This window comes from Rousettus aegyptiacus, unplaced genomic scaffold, assembly GCF_014176215.1.
Source record: "Rousettus aegyptiacus isolate mRouAeg1 unplaced genomic scaffold, mRouAeg1.p scaffold_m13_p_14, whole genome shotgun sequence".
Taxonomy (NCBI): Eukaryota; Metazoa; Chordata; class Mammalia; order Chiroptera; family Pteropodidae; genus Rousettus; species Rousettus aegyptiacus.
Window position 1 is genome coordinate 9280439 of NW_023416289.1, and position 24445 is coordinate 9304883.

A 24445-nucleotide genomic window follows, 5' to 3' on the forward strand; every position below is an offset into this window, starting at 1 on the left:
TTTTTCAGAAGCATTTCCCCAGGTGTTTCCTAAGCAGTCAGGGGCTAGAGTAGATGTATAATCATGTAGCAGTTTACATTCTTAGTATTTATTTCCTACACTGCTGTCACTGGGTTCCAGAGCAGCAGTGACCCTTTGAGCCATTAACCTAATACAGTCCATAGGGCATTCAGTGCCTCCTTTTAGTAGCTGCAATCTAGTGCATTCTTTGTGAATTCTCAAAGTTTGCCTGTCAGTCATGGATATTTAACTGATAAAGTTCTTGCAAAGACTTTCAGACTCCTATCAAAAAATACAAATACTTGGGTCTTTGTCAACAAATGTCACTACTAAAATCCATAATCTTTTGACAGTAATCTTTCTATCAACTAACCACAGCATTTTGTAGCTTCTCCAAATTACCACCAAGAATTGGTATAAATAACTTCCATCCCAGAATACTGAAAATCTTTCATAGTTCTCTGTCTTGACTATTGACTTCTCTTAGAATAGATAGAACAGAATTTTCTTTCTTTTATTTCCTTTTGATCTCTATTCTCTGATCAATATGTGATGGGATCAGTACTTTCATGTGAACCCCATGGGATCATAGGTCAAATGTGTGAGGATCAGAGAATGCTCCTACAGAGTCTAGATCTGTGTGTGGCACAAAAAGGCTCTAATTCTTTAACTTGGAAAAAAAGGAACTCAAACGAGAAGGATTATAGTTTTCAAATTTGCTTTCTGTTATTTCAGATTCCAAATCCAAAATGCCATCTGCTACCCGTCTGTAGTGATAATGATCTTTTACATCTGTAAAGTGAATCGCAGTTTACACAGCCTTCTATATATTCTTATAACCTCTGCAGTTAAAAAAACTGGAACTTAGAGATTAATCAACTTGTCCATGATTTCAAAGTTAGTGTCTGGCGGAACCGGAACTATTAATAGAACTCAGGTCTTCTGATTCTTAATTTAGAGCCTCTGTGCCCCAAATGCCTTCTTCTCAAAGACAGGAAAAAGGAATCTTAGGTACATCTCATGCTTTCACTTTATTTCATGACAAAGAATGGACCAAGAAAAAATAAATGTTAAAGACTGTATTCTCATTTTCAACTGCATAATGACAAGTTTTTTGCTATGTACTTATAATGAACAAGCTTTGGTTTACCTCTTGGTTATATAAAAGATAATTGAGGGAAAATAGGAAATTATTATTATATTCATATTTTTGTAATTAGTATTTCTTGCAAGTTAAATGAGTCTCACATCTGTTTTTAATAAAGCAGAATACACCTGTTTTAGTGCCAATATCTTTGCAATAAAATTTAAATTCTAGATTTTTATGACCAAATTAGGTCTTAAACTGGAAATGTCTTCTGTGTACTCTTCTCTACTCAATTCTTGCTTGGCCCTCAGTGTCAGATTTAATAATCTGATGATCATGTAGGCAGATATGAGGCAGCCTTTATATTTTAAAGATCTTTGGTTTTGCAAATGCCCAGGGATGATTCAGACTGGTAGGCAAGTAATCCCTACAATGGCTTAAACAGAAAAACTTCTGATCAAGGTAGAGAAACCGGTTGGAAAGTATTTGGCAAGAGCTCTTGAGCTGGGCCATTGACACTTGTACCTTGTTAAGAGTACATTGTGATATACCAGACTGAGTAACTGACTGTATGAAGAGATGACATTGTTCTTCTCTGAGGTGTAAGTAACTGTCTTCCTTCTTAATTTTTCTTTTTTGATCCAGCTGCAAACACTGATTCAGGAGACTGACCCTGGGGCAGATTACCGCATTGATCGAGCTTTGAATGAAGCTTGTGAATCTGTAATACAGACAGCGTGCAAACACATCAGATCGGGAGACCCAATGTAGGTTATCTTGCTTGTGGTGTTAATCCCTGTTGTATTTTATTTGGCAGTGCAGCACAAGGAACACTCCCTCAGCATCTTAACTGGAAGTTTGTTAAACAGCAACATACACCAACTTCTGTTAAAACTAGTATGAGAATTGAAACTTCGACTGTGTCTCATCTACTCCAACCCAGTGTCGCGACGATGTTTGATAACAATGACTGAGCATATATGAGCCTACACTAAGTCACCGAATAATTGAAATATGAGAGAAACTCTCAGGATAAAGTGACGCATGCTTTGGCTCTATATTGTTTGTATACTGGGTCATACATAGTGGCTACTTGAAATCATTAGACAGTAATTAATTATAATTGAAATACGAAACCAAATGGGTTGGTTGGAAAGCATAATCATGGACAAAATGAACTCTGAAGCTGTATCCAAGATCTAGGAAAGCTGTAAAATGTTACAGTGAAGTTTTTGAATCTCATGTATATGGTATGCTATGATATGAAAATGATATGATATGAAAACAGCTCTTAAAATCAGGTTGCAAGTAAGAACAAGTTTCCCATTCTGCAGAAATCTTTATAGCCTTCAGCTGACAGTATCCAACAGTAAGACGAATGCAGTCCCTGTTAGCCATCATTCTTCTGTGTGTGCACTCCTGCTGTTTATGCTGGGGTAGGGGATTACAAAAAGGTATTCTTTCTTAAAGCTTTTTGTGTAGTTGAAGAAGGTAGACAAACACACTTAAGACTAACAGTATTTACCAGTATAAATAACTGCATCAACTATAAAGGAGGCAAAAGAGAGGGAGGAAGGAGGGAACTGCTACAGATTAAAATAGATTTAAGATGCTCTCGATTAAATGCAATGTGTGGACCTTTTCTGGGTCTTGATTTGAACCAGCATGTAAAAAGGCATGGCATAATTGGAAATTTTTGAAAAATAACAGGATAGTACATATAATATTATGGATTTCTAAAAATTATTTTCTTTTGGTAGATAATGGTATTGTGTTCTCATAAGATAGAGAAGCATACTGAAGTACTTATGAACAAAATGATAAGAGTATCTGGGATTTGCTTCAAAATATTAGCAAGGAGATTAAAGGGCGTCCAATATGTGGTGACAGAAAGAGATCTAACTCTGGGAGGTGAACACACAGTATAAATATAGATATGCCTGACTGGTAAAGTGTACAGCTGAAACTTATTGGATTTAGTTAACCAATGTTAGCTAACTTAATTTAAATTAATTGATTAATTTAAAAATATATATATCAGCAAGGGGGTATAGAGTTAAAACAGTCTTGGCTATAGGTTGATAGAGCTATGGAAAGGGAAGGTTGATGTTATATAATTCTCAGCTTTTGTATGTGTTAGAAATTTTTCATAATAAAGTTAAAAATAAAGCAGCTGCACACAGATCTTGTGCAAGCTGAGTCCTAAGTGCTAAGTGGCTCTGAAGTTGATGGAAGGCTTAGTAATCACTGTCAGGGTGAGTTAATTTGAGTGATGCTCAGGAAAGTTAAATCCCTGATTGCCCTAGGAAAATAGCTAAATGGCTTTTTCTGCAGACCAAGGAAATGACTGATAAGAGAGTTCTGAACGTGTTGTCAGAACTCTCTTTCTCTTGTTACAATTTCACCCGTTTTATGCCCAGGATCCTCTCGTGCCTGATGGAACATTTATACACAGAGAAAATGGTGGAAGACTGTGAACACCGCCTATTAGAGCTGCAGTATTTCATCTCCCGAGATTGGAAGTGAGTATTTTGAAGCCAGAGTAAATGCAAGCTTCATCCTGTTCCGTGTTGTCAGTATCTCTTGTATGTATGTATGTATCTATGTATGTATGTATTTTCATGACAAGTAAGAATTTATTTTTAAGTTCTGGAATAGCAGACACACTCCAATCCCCTGAAAAGCATCTTTCTTGCTTTCAGAACAGTAGCTAAAAGCAGAGGTCACCCCTGCATGTCTGTCCCCAAGTGTCCCCATCTACTGTTCTTTTGGAAGTCAGGGTCAAAGTTTGATACCACAGACATCTATCTAGAAAGAACTTGAGCACCTTTGGGGTAGAGCAGTATCTTCAGATATGTCTATAAGAAGATAATAATGCATTTTTTTTTTTTATTGATTTGCACTGGGTATGAGAATTTGCTTTTATTTCTTTAACTATTCAAAGCTATTGAATTTATTCTATCTTAAGAGGCTCTCATCAATAAGTGACAACTTGATTCTCTTCTCATCCTGTTAGCCAAAAAAGGGGGGCGGGGAGAGGAGACGAAGCAGGAGAAGGACCCGTTACTCTCAGAGTCGCTGGAATTTGTTGGCTGTAATCTCCTCCTGTTGTCACGTCTTACTTTTGCTTCTCGCCTGTAAAGCAGCCAGTACCCGATGAGGCTTCGCAAGTTTACGACCTTCCAGATTCAGTTGTGTGAGCCACTGTGCTTTGGTCATTAACTTTTTCTAGTGATTAATACAGGTTTTACCCCCATACTTTTACTAAAAAGGTCACTTGAAGATTCATTGTGTTTCTGTTCCCTCGAGAAAAGACTGCAGAAAGCTGGGTGGGAATTCTCCTGTGCTCACTCAGGCCTTCGCACCGGGAGTGATGGAGAGTTGCTGAGTTTACTACCTTAACAAAACCATGTTTTTTTCTCTTCTGTAATTCCTTCAGCCATGATCAAAAGGTGCTTCACAGTCTTGAAAGTTACTCTTTAAATATTAGCCTTTCTCCTCCCAGTAAGTAGCTCTCTCCTAAAGTTGACATTACGATATGGACAGAATTAAGCATCATTGATCTAATTCGGAGAAGCAGCAGGCTTGTTGCCTAATCCACTGTCTCCAGAGTTAAAATTAAATATTAAATTTTTTAACTTGATAAGCATATTCAGGTAAACTAAAATTATAATTGCCTTACCTTGCATGGGAAAAAGAAGGTAAACAGTTTCACTAGAAAGGAAGTTGAATGGGAGATTCTGTTTCTCTTGCAATTTCCTGATCTTATTGAATCTAGTATATCAGATAGGATTGAATTTCATTCATACTTAGTAAAAATTTGTGAATTGCCTGCTGATTGCTACAACCCTTGTTTTCTTATTTTGGCCAGGGCATGTTAGTACTGGGTCTGCTTTTGTAATGTTGTGTGCCTTACGTAGCCAGGATAACAGCTCTGAGGTAGAACTTAAATCTTCTCTATTAAGATTAACAAACTTCTACAGATTGACCACTGTATGTTCATGAAGAACAAATTCAAGAATACTCTTGTTTCCTTGCCTGACCTTATAGGCTGGACCCTGTCTTATACCGCAAGTGCCAGGGAGATGCATCTCGTCTTTGCCACACCGACAGCTGGAATGAAACCAGTGAACTTATGCCTCCTGGAACCGTGTTCTCTTGCTTATATAGACATGCCTACCGCACGGAGGAACAGGGCAGGAGGGTATGTATGCATCACTATTGACTTCATTTCTTCATGTCATCATTTGCTTTCTAATTAGTTTGCTATATATTGTTCTGATTTCTGTCATCCTAGGAAAACTTTGTTAGTATATCTGGTGGGGAGGGGTTGCTGAGTATACATAGAGTTGTTCCATCAGCTTTCCCATCTGATTTTGTTTTTTAACAAAGTGAATCAGGGGCATTTACATTTTTTTCTTTAAATTATTGAAATCTAAATCATAAATAGACAATTAAATTCTGCTTCTCTAACTTCAGTTAGCTTTAAGTAAAGAAGATCTGTTAGAAGCTCTTAGCCAAGATACAAATGGTTTTTGGGCTCCTGCCCTGGGCAGCGGAACACACAGTGCCTCTGCTAATGAGACCTATCTCTCAGTCCACTAATCAGAGCAGAACCTTCACGCCCCAGTCTCATGCGATCTGCCTGCCCTGGTTGCCACCTCTTTGGGGGATCTTTGTGTGTGTTTGGCTCTCAGGCAACATTTACTGCCTTCTGGTGCCACACTGATGTGCTCCTTGCTCTTCAGGATGGCCTCCTGAAGGTACTCGTTCCATTTCAGTCCTGCATTTGTTACAGAAGATAGAGATAGGATTACTTCACATGCATGTTAACAAACACTCCTTCTGAGCTTAATGAAAAGCCCGACTAAGTTTAGGATTCAGAACGAGGAAACCCAAATAGAAAGAATTGTCATACTTCAGGTATTGCAGTCTTAACCCAGTTTTTATACTGCTATGTAGGAAAACGTGGGAATTTGTTGTTACTTTTTTATTCATATGACGAACCTCTCATTGATCTCCTAAGTCCTGGTGTGGTGGTAGTCACCATAGTAGGAGGTTCCTTGTCTTCTCAATGAAGAAAGTGTTGGAACCTGGTATACGGTCTTTTTTTTTTTTTTTTTTTTTAAGTACACTTCTCTTTAAAAATTGAGGTGAAATCCATAGGACATTTAATTCTTATTGTGGAAGAGATTCAAGGTATAAAGTTTTTTATTAGTTTCCTGACATAATCTATTGCCTTTTTGTTTTGGTTTTGGTACCTTTAAAGTATTTTGCTTGTTCTTTCTCATGTAGCTGTCACGGGAGTGCCGAGCTGAAGTGCAAAGGATTCTACACCAACGTGCCATGGACGTTAAGCTTGATCCCGCCCTCCAGGCTAAGTGCCTGATTGATCTGGGGAAATGGTGCAGTGAGAAAACAGAGACCGGACAGGTAGGCGACATGGCTGCCTGTTTATCTTACAGTAATTATAACGTTCATGATTAACATTTTATGTAGAGTACAAACCCCATAAAATTACTCTCTGTTTACTTCACAGACATGATTTGCTGTGTTATTTGGTATTCTCTCTATAAGAAGTCCTCAGAAAAATTTTCTCTTTGGTCTCTGTATCAGGAATAATTGTACTTTTCCGAAGCAGTTAGTTTGTTTTTATATTATGGTTGCTGTATTTTGTAATTGATTATTTTCCCTCTTTATTTGGCCTCTTTAAAAGCCTAGAGTCAAAGCTATGGCCTGCCTCTAGCGAGTATTTAAATAGACCTGTAGTAGGCGTTCCGTGTACCAATTTACTACTCCTGATGCCATCCCCCTTTCCTCAGCATCCTTTTTTTTTGTTTGTTTCCACATTTTTACTCATTTTCAATTCATTTTATCTTGCCTTTTTTTTTCTTTTCTCACTTTTATAAGCCACATTAAGCCCTCAAGACGGAAAGCAGGGTATACATATATACGTATATATGTAGATACAGGTATGCATTAATACTGTGTATGCCCTAGAGCAATCCTACAAGATATGTAGGAATGGAATTTTTTCTTTAATCTAGTCATTGGCAAAATCGAGGCTCAGAGAAGCAAAGTGTATTGATTTCCTTACCTAACACTCAGGTCTAATCCTAGCCAGGCATTCATTCCATTATACTATAACCTCTCCATACGAGAAAGCGTAGAGAAGGTGCAGCCCCCAAGAATTACATGCATGCCATAAATGCTTCCTTAGGATTGTGTGCCTAGTTTAAAAAAAAAAAAAAAAAAAAGGATACATTACTGCATTCTAGCAAATTAATTAGCATGTGTTCTAAATATACTTCTAAAAATACTAAAACAAGGCATGAACCCAGGTTCCCAGGTTCCATTTGTAGCACTGCAAAACATCCTCTGGGATTGAACTTTGAGAAAATCACATGCGCAGGAATTGGACATTTTTAAGAAGCAACAGGGCTGCCTACCCGGATCTACTGGGCCGGGGCATATCATTTTCGGCAGTCTGCTTCCTGGGCTTGTTTGAGTTTATTGCTAGAAAAGCCTATTGTTTCCCTTTAGGCTTCCTCTGTCTAATGAAACAAGGGATACGGTCATATGGAATCCTAGCCAAGTTTCCTTTTATACCCCCTGGAAAGTAACACTGAGAAAGCTGCCTACATTGCAGCCCATCACTATGAAGCTAAACTTAAAAAAGCATCCCATGAATGGGATTTTTCCCTTTGCCATTTATCCTACTCTCAAAAGTTTTATGCATTTTCCTTAAGGGTTGTATAATTTCTACAACCCTTTTCCACCCTTCCCATTTTGATTTCTAAACAGAGATTTTTGCTGAATCGTAAGTTAAAATTGATCTGTTAACAGAGCTCTTTACTGAGAAATAGCTGTCGATGTGCTTTGGGAAGGTGAGCTGACGTTATACTTAAAAATCTCTAAATCACTAAGAGAAATAGTAGCAGACTGATGCTGTAAGATAGCTCCATCTCGGTTTCCAAAGCCCAGATTAGAGAGCTTTCAGATACCAAAACCCTAGATTGCTCACTTGTGTTGCCATTTTCTCTCAGATGATCCTTTATGTGGGCTAAGGTTGGGACACCAGATTTGACTTGCAGGAGCTATCATCTCTATGCTACAGTTAAGATCCTGGGTCCCAATAGAGTCTTAAATTATTCCACATCTTTTACTGTGAATTTGTTCAGTGTAGTGATCATTATCAAAATCAGATTTAAATGGAAGGCAAAGATTATCAAAACACAGAAAAAAAAGAAAGATGGAATTAAATAAAAGCCTGATAAGATTTTTAGACTCTGAGGACACCTGAACATTGATTCTTGTTGGGCTTCTTGATTTGGCCTTCTGGAGGATTTACATGGCTATTGTACCCCCTTGATCCTCTTAACCACCCTGTTATGTTAAGTAAGTTTTGAATCATCCCTGTTTGGGAAATCAAATAAAGCTTTAGTACTGTTTAGTGAAGTTTTAAAAGGTAAAGAAAAGGAGGACCACCAGAAAGGAAGTAGACACTGTTATCTCAGCTTCCCGTGATCATTTATATAATTGACAAACGCCAGGGGATTGCCTTTTTATTTGCAGGAGCTTGAGTGCCTCCAGGATCATCTTGATGACTTGGCTGTAGAGTGCAGAGATATAGTCGGCAACCTCACCGAGTTAGAATCCGAGGTAAGCAGTTCGCAGCTCGTAGAAGAATGCCCTGTCAGCAGCCTTTCCTTTTTTCTTGGTTCTACTGTGTGTAGACTCTTGAGAACACAGATTCTCTGTAAAACCAAAGAACCTCGTCAGATTCTCTCTGTTTGATTTGTAAAGAAGAATATTACGATGCTTCCTGAACACCTGTCCTCATTTCTCAAGAAAAACACTTTATACATTTAGCCCTTTGGTTTTCTTCATAAATTAGAATTATTACAGTGATCAGACCAATCATTTTTCCCCTTTAAGAAAAGATAGCAGCTATACTTCAGATCTCTTAGTCACATTCAAAAATTGTTTAAGCTTTCCAATTCTCTTATCTTTAGCTCTTTCAATTAGGTCATTTGGTAATGTTTGGGTGTTTAATAAAATAAAAGCCTAGGACTTTGGTTAAACATGTAAGATTGAATACATGTGTTTATCCTTGTTCCATCCTGAACCCCACTAGAAATACAGAGATTATTACTGGGGAGGGGACAGCTAAAATTTTTAAATTGACCTTGTAGGGGCAGAAATCAGGGAAACAGGGAATTGCTGTTTTATTTTTGTTTTTTTTTTTTTATCATAAGCCTTTTAGAACTATTTAAATTGTCAAAATTGGCAGTATATAAAATTACATTTCTCGACCAGTATTTTTTCTTTTCTTCTTCTTTTTTTTTTTTCAATTTCTATTTTTCAAAAGTTTATTGCCTCCTTTCATCTTCTGTCATCTCCTTTCCCATTCCCATTGTCCTTGTGGGCTTACAAGGACATTCTGGGGTGCATAACTCCTTAAAGGAAGACGTTATTTCAGCAGTAGTGCTGTACAGGGGTCACTCTCTGCTAAAGGCATTTAATATGTATTCCCTGGAGGCAGCGGTTTATCATTTGATTTGAGGACAATCTGGTTTAGGAATTTATAAACTAAAGATGGATGTCAGTTACGCTTATTTACATTTTGAACTGCTTAGCTTTTTGGAAAAACTTGAAAGGCTTTATATACTCTGGTATTGTTAAATGTTTTTTCTCCCCACTGTTCTTAATAATTCTGCATCCGCTCCTAGAAAATGCTCCAGTCACCACCCCTGGTTCTTTCTAAGGCGCAATTTTTATGTTTAATCTTCTACAGGATATTCAGATAGAAGCCTTGCTGATGAGAGCCTGTGAGCCCATAATTCAGAACTTTTGCCACGTAAGTTTTGTCCAGAGGAACAAAGGTTAGAAACAGAACCAAATTTACTGGGACTCTGGCCCACAAATGTTTTGGGCTCATCTCTGTCTTCAGCATGCATTACTCTTGAGTGATAGCCAATTTGGAGAAGTTGACAATGTAAACAATATCAAGAGGAGGTGCCACCATCCTGGGAAACCTTATTTGATTATCCTTCCTAGGAGCCCAGCTCTATGGTTAGCACAGTTGTCGGATGCCCTTTGTAAGAAGGAAGAAAAGCAGTAATAGTGGCTTCCCCTTCCAGCTGTCTCCTTGTGCTTTGATACTGAGAGAATTGTGTTACTTTATTATTTTGTTCACTTATTTTGCACTACCTAAATTGTGGCAGCAAAACACACCCAGGAATTGTGAGGATTTGACAACCATGAGGCGACGTTAAATATTATCAGCTGCTGGCACCATATAAGGAAAGGAGTAAAAAACTGCAGAATACATGTTCTTGTTGGAACTTTGTGCTGGGAAACTTGATGTGTACATGTTATTCCTCAAATGTTTATCCCTTGTAATTTTTCAGGCTTTTTTGGACATAATTTAATATAAACCTTGTTTACGAAGGCTCTAGAATTAGTCTTTGCTTGCATTTTTCATGGACTGGGGTGCAGGATTTGCTCATTAATTGTTACAAATGAAGTGTAAATGTGCTTTGCCTTCCCCAGGATGTGGCAGATAACCAGATAGACTCTGGGGACCTGATGGAGTGTCTGATACAGAACAAACACCAGAAGGACATGAATGAGAAGTGCGCCATTGGAGTCACCCACTTCCAGCTGGTCAGTAACACCTGGCAGGTCCTTCCTGTCCTAGCTGCATGAATATTACTGAATCCTTTCCTCTTTCAGAATGTCAGAGGAAAAATCGTTTCCTCGAAAAACAACTTCCTGTGAAAAATCGTTTTTTAAAAAATATGTCTTATTTTGATTTGTTCTTAATAAATGCGATTTTTACCTGCTACGGCCGAACACCTTGTTGGGCTCCTAGAAATTTGGTGATAAGTAAGACAGAGTCCGTACCCTTAGGGAGCATGCACTCCAGTGTGGATAGAGACAGGTGGACTGCATGTCCTGCTTCAGGCACATCGCTTGCCTTCATAAGGTATTTTAGCCTTTCCTTTAGCAGTAGCAATGGGATCTGCCGTTTTATGTCACTGGTCATTGCAGCGGCCCAGATATATGTCAGTACATGGGACTCTGAGGTCTGACATTTGACTAAGAAGGTTAAACCAGGCTTTTCGTAGTTACCACCTGTCTGGGGGAAGTGTTTCTGGTAAAGCTAGCACTTCCTTCCAGGAGGACTAATCCAGACACCTGTGTAAGATTTCCCTCTTGGGGTGTATAGCCGCTGCCATGTGATACGAGGGCCTTGGGAGCGCGGCACAGGAGGCAGTGGTGGAGCAGACAGACCCCGCCCTGTCAGCTGTGTTCTAGTAAGAGAAAGGCATGAAACGCGTTTATGAGTAAGTGCATAGTGGCCCGTGAAGAAAAATAAAGCAGCCTAAGGGCTGGGGGGTGAAGAAGAAAAGGGACCTCAGAAGGAGACATTTGAATAGAAATCCGAGGAAGTGACGGAGCAAACCACGAGGAGGTCTGGGATAAGAGCCCTTTCGGCCAAGGGAACAGCATGTGTGTGATTGAGATGGCAGGGAACTTGTGCGCCCCGAGCAAAGGGAAGAATGGAGGTGTTGGCGGGTCAGGAAGCCTGCGGGGCACAGGGCACATCCTGCAGGGCCTGGAAAGCAGGCTTCTGCAAAGTGTACGAACACAGTGTCGCCCAGCACTGCTGGTTAGAACTTGCCACAGAGCTTCTGATTTTCTTTCGCATCATCATTTTTAGGTGCAGATGAAAGATTTTCGGTTCTCTTACAAGTTTAAAATGGCCTGCAAGGAGGATGTGTTGAAACTTTGCCCCAACATAAAGAAAAAGTATGTAGCTTTTCATTGGTTCATTCTGCTTCTCCGAAGTCCTCCTAGCTACCAGCTGGCTATCCAGGATGTCAGGCGGCCTCCCGCTTCTGGCAGAGGAGGCCTCCTGCACACTCCTGGGGAGGGTAGTGAGGACACACACTTGGATTGTCTGGTCTGGATATGATCTGTGTAGCCACTGAGAACCATACCTGGCAGTGGGAGCTCTGATGTGGAAAGCCCCTAGGCTGAAGGAGCACTTTTAGTCGTCCCAGGTTCAGGCTCTGTAACCGAAGAAGCAGACAGAGATTGTACACTTAGAGCAGCAAGTTGCAGTGTGACCCCAAGAGGCGAGCTGACTTCCTCCCAACGTAGTTCCATACGTCATCTCTTCAGGGAAGGAACAGAGGCTTTTACCGAGGTAGAGATCTATTATGAAACAATAACTTTATTCATTTACGAATTACATCTTAAGAAGGAGAATGATGAGCTTTAATATTTAATAGCATGGTTGCTTAAATTCTAGGTCGCTCTTCACAAAGGCACGTTTCTAAAACACATTTCCTCTCACGTAAACCAAGTCCCCATTTTGCTGAGGTTTCTGTACTTTCCAGGAACGAGTTTCACAGCACATCTAAGACACAGTCCAGGCCTGAGAGCAGCGTTCCTCTCCAGTCACATGCTTCTAACAAAACACGTGTTGCACTGTCCTCGCACATATGTTCTGTCTCTGGCCTCCCTGCCAGTGAGGAATATAGTCAGTTTTCGGGCTGTGGCCTGACTTTTATGACACACACACTCAAATTGCTGCTTTTAGAGTAGGGGTCCCCAACCCCCAGGATGCAAACCAGTACCGGTCTGTGGCCTGTTAGGAACCAGGCTGCACAGCAGGAGGTGAGTGCCAGGCGGGGAGCGAGCGAAGCTTCCTCTGTATCTGCAGCCGCTCCCCAGCGCTGGCATCACTGCCTCAGCTCCACCTCAGATCATCAGGCATGAAATTCTCTTAGGAGCACCAATCCCTGGTGCCAAAAAGTTTGGGGACTGCTGCTTTAGAGCTCTATACACACAGTGAGACTTAAGGAAAGGCATTCAAAAACGTGATTAAAGGGAGTCATGAGTTCTGGGAGGTGGTGGTGTCCCTGCCCCAGCCCGGCTCTTGGCTGTCTGCCCACGTGTGGCTCTAGCCAGTCTTAGGCTTTCTCTTTATTTTGGCAGAGTGGACGTGGTGATCTGCCTGAGCACCACCGTGCGCAATGACACTCTGCAGGAAGCCAAGGAACACAGGGTGTCCCTGAAGTGCCGCAAGCAGCTGCGGGTGGAGGAGCTGGAAATGGTAATGCCTCGTGCTGCAGCCCCCAGTCCCAGAAACCACAGGGGCTGGGGACAGAAAGTTGGGGGAGGGGCGAGGGCGTTTTCTGCTGCGTGTACCTGGAAGTCCAGAGTAAGACAAGCTGTCGGCGTGCGATGCAGTCCTTCCATCAGTAATGTCCCAAGGGTCAAGGGTTTCTCCCTCTTCACTCCACTGTCCTTGCCTCGGCCTTATCATAAGGCTGCCTGCAGCAACTGGGCTACTGGCTCCAAAATTCATCTCCAGGAAAATAAAAACGAGAGAACCTCCCCCAGCATGAGAAAAAGGTCCTTCCTTCCGTTTGATCGCGTCAGTGTGAGATCCATTCCCACTCCCTGCCATGCGCTCATGAGCCAGGGATCTGATACTGGGTGCAGCTAGTACTGGGGAGTCAGCCACAGTGTGCACTGCAAGAGGAAACTTCTTTAAGGTTAAGCCTGTACCACGTTCAGAAAACAGCTAGAGATTTTTAATATGTTTTGTGTTATGAATCATACTTATTTCACCTCAGTCTAAGCAAAAACTAGTTATGACCACCAAACGTCATTAATATCACAGAGGTTGTACTACCAGAGTTTCAGATGTAGTGATAATGATTCAGTGATAATTACATTTAAGTGGAGCTGGCCTAACCGTCCTATTATAATTGAGATTTGGGGTCCCTAGCTTTGAACCTAGCTCTTTCAGTTAAATAATAAAAGTAGAACTCTATATTTATATAATGGTTTTAACTTTCTTAAGTGGTTTCCACATCGTACTGCTTCATGTCACAGCAGTCTGGTGAAGGGGTTGGCGTAGATGGTAGTATTTCATTTTGCAAAGAAAACCCAAGGCCACGTGACTAGTTAGAGGCAGAACCGAGGCTAAATCCCAATTCCCCTTTCACTGTGGCCACACTGCGGCCACTTTGCTGTGCAGAAGTTGTGGTTGCCAGACAAGATCCAGTCAGCAAATAAGTACGAAGAACCTTTGACGTCTCCAGCGTGGAATCACTTCCCTTTTCCTTGTTGGTTCCCTCTCATGCAGACAGAGGACATCCGTCTGGAACCAGATCTGTATGAAGCCTGCAAGGGTGACATCAAGAACTACTGTTCCACTGTGCAGTATGGCAACGCCCAGGTAACTTTCTGATGTTACTTTTTAATTGCAAAAGTCATGTGAAGGTAACATTTTAATAATTAATTCTTCACCGGTGGTATAGGCCTCGTCACATCCCATCCAGCCTAATCATCCTTTCTTAAGCTACCCCAGACTTTTCCCACAGTCCCTCATCTGCATTCCTCTTTGTCTCCTATTTATTCTCTGCCCTCTTTCAGGTTACTTTGTCCACCTGATAATCTCATGTGATTCTTCAAATGTCTCCTCCTCTCCATAGCTTTCCAAACACTCCGTACCTCCAACATTAATTATTTTCTCACTATATTCCCATTGCACAGAAGTCTTAACTATAGGTCACAGAAGTAACACCTAAGAAACTTTTTTTTTTTTGATACATGGAACAGGGTCCTACCCAGAATCATCAGGAATGAAGTGCAAACAAATGGTTATTTTTATTTAATGTTTTCCCAGCGACTCGGCTACCTCTCCTAGTCCATTGCTGTGATACTTTCCTTTGAAATAATGACTTTATTGTCTTCTTTTATCCACTATTCGTGATGCGGAGTTTTTTGTCAGTTTGATTCTCATCCGCGTAGTTAATCTGTCTCCGTGTTTTCTCTTTATCTTTAATAATCTGTAATTTCACTGGTTTTTTATTTCTTTTTTCTGGTTACCTCTTTCAGTCTCTTCGGTTTTCATTTCCCTTATCCGTGATTGATTCTTTTCATAACTACCTGTTCTTGATTCTTACCTAACATTTCTTTCCATATTGTTCTGAGTATGTTAAATATGTTTTAATTGCTCTATTGCCTTTTTTCCTAATCTTTTTTTTTTTTTTTTTTTGGTGTGTGTGTGTGATTCTTGGTTGTCCTTTGAAGATTTCAGAGAAGTCTTATGACTTTGTGCTACAGCCTTAGCGACTGCAGCTTCCCATCTGCTTTCCTTCTTTATCATTTACAGATGGGATAAGGAAGGAGAGGTTTCAGGACATACTTAATTTACTCTCTTAAAATCCACCCTATAGCACTTTATGCTTTTATATCAATCCACTATATTATCGTAGTTATATGTTTATATCTTTGCCCTCTATGATTCGTCAGGGGTAAGGGTTGGGTCTGATTTGTACCTGGCTTCCAATACCGTATTCTCATGTGGTGAGTGATGAGTCGAACTGAACCTCCTAGCTTGTGCCTACTGTCTAGCCAGGGTTATTGCTCCAGGGAAGGTCAGAGAGCCTCATATGTGCTCCAAGAAGGAACCTTGACAAGGAATTGCTCTAGAAGGCAGAAGGAACCAGGAGTCCTGGGTGGATAGCCTTCCCTTTAGAGTCCAGTGCAGCCTGCTTTTCATCCATTATTTTTATATAGTTTGGTTTGATATTAGCTCTAAGGTAAATCTATAAATATAATTCTCCTTGGTAAGAAAATGCTGATACCTATCACCTAGGAATTAGAAATGGAAAGTACTTGGATAGAAAAATGGAGGATTCACTAAAATCTGAATGCTTTGGTCAAAACACATGGATTATCAATCCCAAATACACCCCTTAACTTGACCATAACTCTTACACCCTAGATTATCGAATGTCTGAAAGAAAACAAGAAGCAGCTAAGTACCCGTTGCCACCAGAAGGTTTTTAAGCTGCAGGAGACAGAGATGATGGACCCAGAACTGGATTATACACTCATGAGAGTCTGCAAGCAGATGATAAAGGTAAGGGGTCCAAAACCAAGGGCCAAGCGCAGGGCGAGTAAAATTAACAGCATAAACCTCTTTAAATTTCCAAGCATATTCGTGTAATAGTCCCATTTCAACCTGTTTATACAGCTAAGTTGTGGTTCTCAAAGTCTGGTTCCTAGACCAGTATCAGCATCACATAGGAACCTACAAATTCTTGGGCCTCACCCCAGATCTGCTGAATCAGAAACTCTGGGAGTGGTTTAATAAGGCTGCAGGTAATTCTGATGCATGCTCTCAAGTTTGAAAGCCACTAAGCTAACTGACCTCACTTTGACCTGAGCCACAAGTAAATAGATGTCCAATGGACATATGATTAGTTTTGGGAGCGATTAGTCATAGCGTGCTGAAACAGCCACCATCAAATGTCCTGATCATGTATCTACTGCAAACAAAAGGCTTTTCTGTTCTATAAGTTCTTTTTGCTTCATTTCCATCTGCAGTGAACGTTCTCTGCAGCAGCACTGCCAATAACCTAGATGTGAGTTCCTGGATCTACTCATATGTACAAAGAGATTAACTTAAGGTTCTAACTCCTTATTTCAGCTTCCCTTTAAAATAGAATGCTACTACTTTTCACCATATCAAATTAGTTCCTAAGAGAATTGTGGACGTTAGAAGTCTCCTTAGCTGGGCCTGATAGAATTGAGTCCTCTGTAAAAGTGGAAATGTCAGACTTCAATTTGTTGGAACTTTATAAGATTTTTGATGACTTTTATAAAACTCAGTGAGCAATCCAGTCCCCAGAGTAAGATGTCAGCAGACTATAATTAGGAGATAGAGATGGAGTTTATTTCTCGTCTGTCTGAAATGGAGCTCTAACTTCAAGGATGGAGCTCTAACTAACAAGCACACAGGGGCTGACCCTTTTGTTAGGAGAGGAACCAGAGGGATTCTTGTTCTCAGCGGTTAGTGGGTAATTGTGAAGTTTCCCATTGGGACTGGGTAGATATGACTTGATTGCTACATGGTCACCTGGTTCAATGTTATGTTCATGCTTAAATAAAGTTTAAGCTCATGAGATGCCATGTAAGGTAACATAGCCATGAAGGTAGGCAATCAATGCTAGGCAAAGTAGGAAACCGTGAGGTGGGAGAAAGAAATGTGAGAACTATCGTTGACAGTAGGTAAAGAACGGGGAACTTGAGGCCGAGTGCTTATTCAGGTTTAGCCATTTCTCCTGTACCAAGTGATACCTTCAGGCTGCTTCCGTCATGAGCTCCTCAATAAGAGTGAAACAGATGGTATTAGTTGTCATGTCTGGATAGCAGTTTTTATAAAACTTTGATTCTTTGCAGAGGTTCTGTCCAGAAGCAGATTCCAAAACCATGCTACAGTGCTTGAAGCAGAATAAAAACAGTGAACTGATGGATCCCAAATGCAAACAGATGATAACTAAGCGCCAGATTACCCAGAACACAGGTAACACGTGGCTTGGCTTTCCCGGTCCCACGCTTAAGTGGAATAGAGTGGACATGTACTTACTTCAACTGTAGGTGCTTTGTTGCCTGTGAATTTTAAGAGAGAGCCTGGATGTAAGCAGAGTGACCTACTCCTTCCTTGAATAATGTCCAGAGGAATGGAATGAAAGTCATGGGGAAAAGGAGGCTTAAATAATAGAAAACTGCTTTTGAAGGGCATACAGAAGGAGTCAGGACTAGAGTTCTTGAAAAGTCCAGAGATTTAATAACACTCCATGGATGTGGCAGGAGAATATATGGGTAATCTGTTTTAGAAAAAGAAAGGTAATTTCTGAGTTGCAAGACCTTATAACTTAATGGGCAAGGTGAGTCGGGTATTCTTTTCCTAGTATTTTCAAAAATAATGCTATGGGCCAGGTTGCTGATGTCTTATTTTTATGAGGACAACCTAGACTCCTAGGCTCACTGGACCCTGCAGAGCTGCTGCAGATTAGGATTCCTAGGGGGTCACCACATCTACTTTACTAAATTATATTTCTGATTTAAAACGATATAGTGAGAGCTCAGTAAACATTCACTGGATAAGCAAATCAGTGGTCGATTTGTGGTCATCGATATAATATGCCCCTTTCTGGAAGGAAGATCTCTGAAACCTCGTGAATCCAGGTGGAATATTTTATCATGTATTTATCATTTTCTGCTGTAGATTACCGCTTAAATCCTGTGCTGAGAAAAGCCTGTAAAGCTGACATTCCTAAATTCTGTCATGGTATCCTGACTAAGGCCAAGGATGATTCAGAGCTAGAAGGTCAAGTCATCTCTTGTCTCAAGCTGAGATATGCCGACCAGGTAAACTGGCGTGAGCTCTCCAGAGAGGTGTGTTTATGGAGCCGCCGCTCTTCCTGGCAGCTTTTTCTTTGGGCGTCCTTAACGTTCTCCTCCTTCCCCAAGACCGTCTTCATACGTTCCCCGAGCCAGGGGCCAAGTAAAAAGCTGCAGCGTGTCAGGCTGACATGTTCTCCCTTTGTCACGTGTAGCGCCTCTCTTCAGACTGCGAAGACCAGATCCGGATTATTATCCAGGAGTCCGCTCTAGATTACCGGCTCGACCCTCAGCTCCAGCTGCACTGCTCAGATGAGGTAGGGTCTGGGTGTCAAGCTGGTTGTGGACAGAGCTGGTCAGAGAAGTTTCATGGGAGAAGTTTTTACCCTTTCCCTAAGCCCTGACTCCAGAGTTAAAGGCCATCTCCTAGGCTCTTCATTGTCCGAATTTCTGGTTCTGTGTAACGCTGTTAGACTTGGCACTAGTCCTGTCACTCTACAATGCTGGTTCCATGTTTCTCGGTTGAACAAGAGCATCCTTTTATTGTATCTGCGTACCTGTAGTTTGTTCCTCACTTCTTATTCTGGTGGTCAACCCAGAACACATCCAAGGTTTGTCAGAAATAGCTCTGAAAAAATGCCTGTCCTTGGAAATTATTTGACTTAGCTACCTAAAAAAGGCCATGTGGAAAACCTTGTTCAACACAGGTGAACTTTAGAGGAGCATAGCTAAAAATAATTCACGAAAGCGTACTCAGAGCTGTCCCCAAAAGGGTAAATTTTTAATCTGTGCTGCGAGCTGTTTCAGGGCATGTGTGTGTGTGTGTTTCTCAGTCGTCAGTCTGGGTTGACCCTGAACTTCTGTAAATATCAAACATTTGCTTTTAATAATCTACTTGGCTATAAAACCTTCTTCCTCTGGAATTGGGGAGTAGCCTTATTTGCGACTGGCCCTGGGGCAGTGTGACTCAAGTCTCAGGGTTGATAGCATAACGTTATGCGCATTGACTGTTTTTTCACTCTGTACTAGTCCTTGTGAAGGAAAATGGAGCATGGCATCTCGTTCTGGAGGGAGGGGAGTGAAATCCACCGGGAATCTGTTTGAGAAGCGCCCCGGGCATTTGTGTGAGAGGATCACCTTGCCCACACGTTCAGAGACCAGGGTTTCTGGTGGGAGTGCAGTGTCCTTGTTTTTTGTGTGTCTCCTGAACAGATCTCCAGTCTCTGTGCAGAGGAAGCAGCAGCCCAAGAGCAGACAGGTCAAGTAGAGGAGTGCCTCAAGGTTAACCTGCTCAAAATCAAAACGGAAATGTGTAAGAAGGTAGCTAGCCACCACCAGACGCCATATTTACCCGACTCGCTTTTCTGTCTTCCTCCTCTTTTTCCTTTTAATGCTATAGTCTGCACTTTTTAGTAATAACATCTCAGCATTCCTTCCCAAAATTCTATGCTGTTTCTTGTTACCAAACTTTAATGTGGTTCTTGACCATTAATCTCTGTAACATAAATATTCTTTCACATGTGCTGATTCTTTGTAAATATGTCTCAGTTCCATGACCAGGCCATTGTTTAAAGGTACTTTGAGTACAATTCTGAAGCAAAATGTCAATTTCAGTGTATCACTAAGTGTATTGCATTCATAAAAATCAATGAAACCAAAAATTTAATTCATTTCAGAAACGTCACGTAAAAACAAATTTATCAAAGTGTGACTGCTAAGACATATTAGCTTGCAAAATTGAAAATGAAATAATATATTTGATAGTTTTTTTAAAAGCTTTATCTTTTTCGAGAAGTGTTTCAATGACATCATTGTTGAGTCAGTGTGAATATTGAATGCAAATATTTTCATCTGCTAGAAATGTTTCCAGTTTCTCGTGAACAGAGTTCACTAAAAGCTAACTAAGTCTAGATATTTTCCTTTGTCATCAAATGGTCCCATCTAATTTTGAGGACAATATTTGAGGCATTTTAAAATTATTGTTGTTTTACAGTGACTACAGTTTTTCTGTTGAGAGCAAACTAATTTTTATTTAAGAAAGCATTTCTGGCCTGTCTTTTACCTTTTCTAATTTCATCATGTATAATTGGAGGGTCCACAGAGTTGATTTCAGTTCTCTTATGTTTATATGTCTCTTTTTTAGAACTCCTTTAAACTCAAGAATTATTCTTGCAGTTAGCATTATGCTCTGTCAGTTTTTTTTTTCTTTTTGAGGATAATGAAAGTAAAGTGAAACATTTTGCAGACATTCACCTTTGATTGGGAATTTTCATTTACTGTATTACTCTGATTTTCAGATTTCACATTTTTCAGACTTCTTAAAATAGCAAATTACACCAATACTAACATTTAGTATTTAATAATATGGTATACCAGAATGCCAAAAACCCAAATCTGATCTTACATTCTGCTTTGCTAAGCAAATAGCTTTGCATACACTAGCTCCCTGAGTGTATTTATTGAATTAAATTGCTAAAAATCTGTATTCTCTGTATCATCACCACATCGCTGCCTGTTTTAGAGTAGGCTATATTGTTAAGCCTCAAATTTCCCTCTTTGACTTTTTTGTTTGTATCTGAAGTATTCGAAGATGCATTTCCTCTATATAAGCTTTCTCTGCAATGATCTCCTCCTCCTAGGAAGTATTAAACATGCTGAAGGAAAGCAAAGCAGACATCTTTGTGGACCCGGTTCTTCATACAGCTTGTGCCCTGGACATTAAACACCATTGTGCAGCCATCACCCCCGGCCGAGGGCGTCGTAAGTCACTGTGTTCATTCTGACTCTGTTTGACCTATCTTGGGGGAAGTAAAGACTCCCTCTGAGGCATCAGTTGCAGCTCCTCTGTTCCGTAGCTGCAGCTCAAACACAGACAACATCCTCTGGGAGCCTGGTTGATGCCAGAACTAGGCCTTGTGGCAAAACAAGCTTTGGAATAATCCCGCAGGCGTCAGGTGATCTAGCCTCGTTGAGTTATCAGGAAAGCCTAAGTTAAGCCATCATCAAGGCCATCTTCCCCACCTTGTCCAGCCTGGAACAGCTTCCCCAGTGGCCACATTGGGCTCAATGCACAGGTCCTTTGTGAGGTGGAACCTGGGCAGGTGTAAAGTTGTTTCTGAGCCATGCATGCCCAGTGAAAAATAAGATTTTAATAGAGACTCTAGACAGCCGATCTTGGAAGTTAAATATCATTATTCTCCATGTCTGATCTTGGGTCAAGTTTCCTAGAATTGATTTAACTTTGTTCAGCCTACAGTTCTGAATTCTCTAGTGGTCAGGTACCCTTCTTCCAAGCCTTACAGAAACTTCTCTGTTCTGTATGGATTCGGACTCCTCTTCTCCCTTTATCTCCACAGAAATGTCCTGCCTCATGGAGGCCCTGGAGGATAAGCGGGTGAGGTTACAACCAGAGTGCAAAAAACGCCTCAATGACCGGATTGAAATGTGGAGTTATGCAGCAAAGGTAATGACCAAGAGAATCTCCTGAAGTAGCTGTCTCTTCTGTCTTCTTCCTAGTCTCTTTAAGATACTCCCCTGGTCTTGTCCTTGTTGAGAGACTGGCAGTAACAGCATTTGAAAACTATCCATGTGCCTCTAAGCGTCTTTGGTTGTCCGTGAGTCTGGAACCATCTCCATTTGCATTGCGCTGTGTCTGCAGGGCTTTGCCAGGGTTACCATTTCCTGCCCTCAGTTGCCCACAGTCCGGCACAGAAAAGGGAGTCACCCAAAGGACGTGACTCAGGCCAGCCACGCAGAGAGAAACTAGACTTCATGGCCATGGGAAGAGGAAGAAATCCAGCCACCTCTGTCATAGAGCTTGCTTTTCTCATTTTACACAGTCCGTGGGAGAAAAATATGTATGTGAGACTGGCCCTCGACTAGCCTGGAACATGGGGAATGATAGCATAAGGCAGAACTGTGTGGTACCCAGGCAGACTTGGGCTGGGGGGAGTTTTTCCTACAAAAATTCAGCTTCAGTGAGAAGAATTATAACAGGTCTTATAATTATAACAGGTCTTATAGTTTATAAATCACTTGGATGGATACAGTGCCTCATTCAAACCTTGAAACCCTACAAGGGACGTGGACTGGTTTTTGTCTTCACTTTGTGGTAGAGGAAACCGTGACTTTAAAAATTATGACTTGCCCAAGGTGAAAAAGCCAGGTTTCTACATCCGCGCTCTTCATACCTGGACATGAGGGGAAAGGACCGTGGCTGCCAAAATAACAGGCATGCCCCCCGCGCCCCCTCCCAGGGGAACAGAGTCAGCTTTGGAGCCCTCGATTAGCAGAGCAGAGACCCTGCATTAATTCTTCTTTCCTCACCAGTTCCCACTTTCGAGCAGCTGGGCCTGGCTTCAGGGCGACTCCACTGCTTTTTTTGTGTTGGCAAATGTTGATGTTCAAATCGCACTAATCCGAAGCCTCCTGCTGTGTCCTGTGTACATGGGAGGAGTACGGAGCAGCACAGATGTCTCTGGGCCGGCCCCTCGCAGGCACCCAGGCTAAGATGAGACTCAGAAGAGTAGGTTCACGTGCACCTGGGGAACCTTTCGGCCCTGATTTTGCCATAGCAGGCCACCGCAGAGGTGCATTTGAGAAAGCAGTGAGAAAAACTGAGGATGAAGACTGGTTACATTATAAACGTCCACGCGCGGGGTTGTGAAGTTTAGTCCATATACGTCATGTGCGCACATTGTTTTTGATGTGGGAGAATGCTTATGATGTAATGGTGTGTAAAAACAAGTCAAGATATAGAATTAATTGCATGCAACACAATTTCAGTTGTTTTTTAAAAAGCAGCAAACACATTGAAGAAAATAAATCAGAATTACATAACCTTATGTAATTCCATGACCTTATGCAAGTCACTAAACCACCTCCCATCACTTGGGCCTCCGGATCTTCATCTATAATATGGGAGTAAGAAAATCTACTTGCGAAGCTTGGTGTAAGGACTAAATGGTTGAAACATGTCGAGCTCTTAGCCAGGGCCCAGCACACTGTGCGGGCCTCAGCGTGAAGGCTATTGCGTTGGTGGCAGTCGTTGTGATAAGACTCCCCCTCTTTGGATTTGCCAGTATTTTCTGATCTTGTGCAGTAGATACGTACAATGTTATGATCCGGAAAAGGAGTCCTAGCTGTGTTTGACATTCTCGTCCCTCGCCCTCTCTCTCCAAAAGAAATGACAAGTTAAACTAGGAATCGAAGGGAGCTTGTAAGAGCTCCACCCCAACCCAGTTCGTTCTTCCCTTTCCTCTCTCCCCCTCCCCTCCCCCTTTCCTCCCTCTCTCTCCCTCTCCCTCTCCCTCTCCCTCTCTCTCTCTCTCTCTCTCTCTCTCTCTCATTGATGCTGCTATGCGTCATTCCAGGTGGCCCCAGCAGATGGCTTCTCTGACCTCGCCATGCAAGTGATGACATCCCCATCGAAGAACTACATTCTGTCCGTGATCAGTGGGAGCATCTGCATATTGTTCCTGATTGGCCTGATGTGTGGACGTATCACCAAACGAGTGACACGCGAGCTCAAGGACAGGTAGAGCCACCGTGACCACCAGAGGAACTACCTGTCCAGTGCCCAGTTTGTACAGCCCTCCTGTATAGCATAGCCGTCCGCCTTGTTCTTCTCAGAGGCGCCACCACCAACCATGTTAGAGCAGCAGCAGGAACCCACCGCATCGTCCCGTCTCAGACTTCGCCCGCGTCCGTGGTGTCTCTCTCTTCGGCCATCCGTGCAGCATCAGCAGCTGGCTACTTCGGCGATTGCCTTTCTTGGCAAACTTGGGATTACCTGCCCATAGACAAGTCTTTCTCATACCAATGGAACTACCAGTACTTCCAGAACCAACTCACTTGACCTGCAACTCAAATGAATTTTTTTAAAAAACAAAACAAAACAAAAAGAAAAATAAGAAAAAAAAAAGAAAGAAAGAAAGAACTTTTTAAAGAAAGAAAAAGAAATGCATATAGTAGCACGTCTCCAGGCTTGGTTCGGGGTTGTTCTTCTGTGCGACTGTGTAAGGTGAAGGCAGGACATTGGAGGGGGAACACTCCGGGATGTGTACGCTGCGGCTGGGGTGTCTCGCTCATTTCTCAAAAGCACCTTTGGGCCCTGGACTTCACCACCGAGTGGTG

At 41.5% G+C, this 24445-nt stretch overlaps 1 protein-coding gene across 1 annotated transcript in view; it reads left to right on the forward strand.

Annotated features, from left to right (window-relative positions):
• Nucleotides 1–24207, forward strand: part of GLG1 (golgi glycoprotein 1) — a 99378-nt gene extending 75171 nt beyond the window's left edge. Inside the window, exons 9-26 of the mRNA XM_016143970.2 lie at nucleotides 1733–1854; nucleotides 3508–3609; nucleotides 5138–5291; nucleotides 6383–6520; nucleotides 8663–8749; nucleotides 9885–9947; nucleotides 10643–10756; nucleotides 11817–11905; nucleotides 13100–13217; nucleotides 14259–14351; nucleotides 15906–16043; nucleotides 17366–17489; nucleotides 18195–18337; nucleotides 18526–18627; nucleotides 19523–19630; nucleotides 20950–21070; nucleotides 21667–21773; nucleotides 23683–24207. Of these exons, the coding sequence (XP_015999456.2) occupies nucleotides 1733–1854; nucleotides 3508–3609; nucleotides 5138–5291; nucleotides 6383–6520; nucleotides 8663–8749; nucleotides 9885–9947; nucleotides 10643–10756; nucleotides 11817–11905; nucleotides 13100–13217; nucleotides 14259–14351; nucleotides 15906–16043; nucleotides 17366–17489; nucleotides 18195–18337; nucleotides 18526–18627; nucleotides 19523–19630; nucleotides 20950–21070; nucleotides 21667–21773; nucleotides 23683–23850 (2091 nt within the window). The 3' untranslated portion in view covers nucleotides 23851–24207. The remainder of the gene's footprint in view (nucleotides 1–1732; nucleotides 1855–3507; nucleotides 3610–5137; nucleotides 5292–6382; nucleotides 6521–8662; nucleotides 8750–9884; nucleotides 9948–10642; nucleotides 10757–11816; nucleotides 11906–13099; nucleotides 13218–14258; nucleotides 14352–15905; nucleotides 16044–17365; nucleotides 17490–18194; nucleotides 18338–18525; nucleotides 18628–19522; nucleotides 19631–20949; nucleotides 21071–21666; nucleotides 21774–23682) is intronic.
• The last annotated feature ends 238 nt before the right edge of the window (nucleotides 24208–24445 follow it).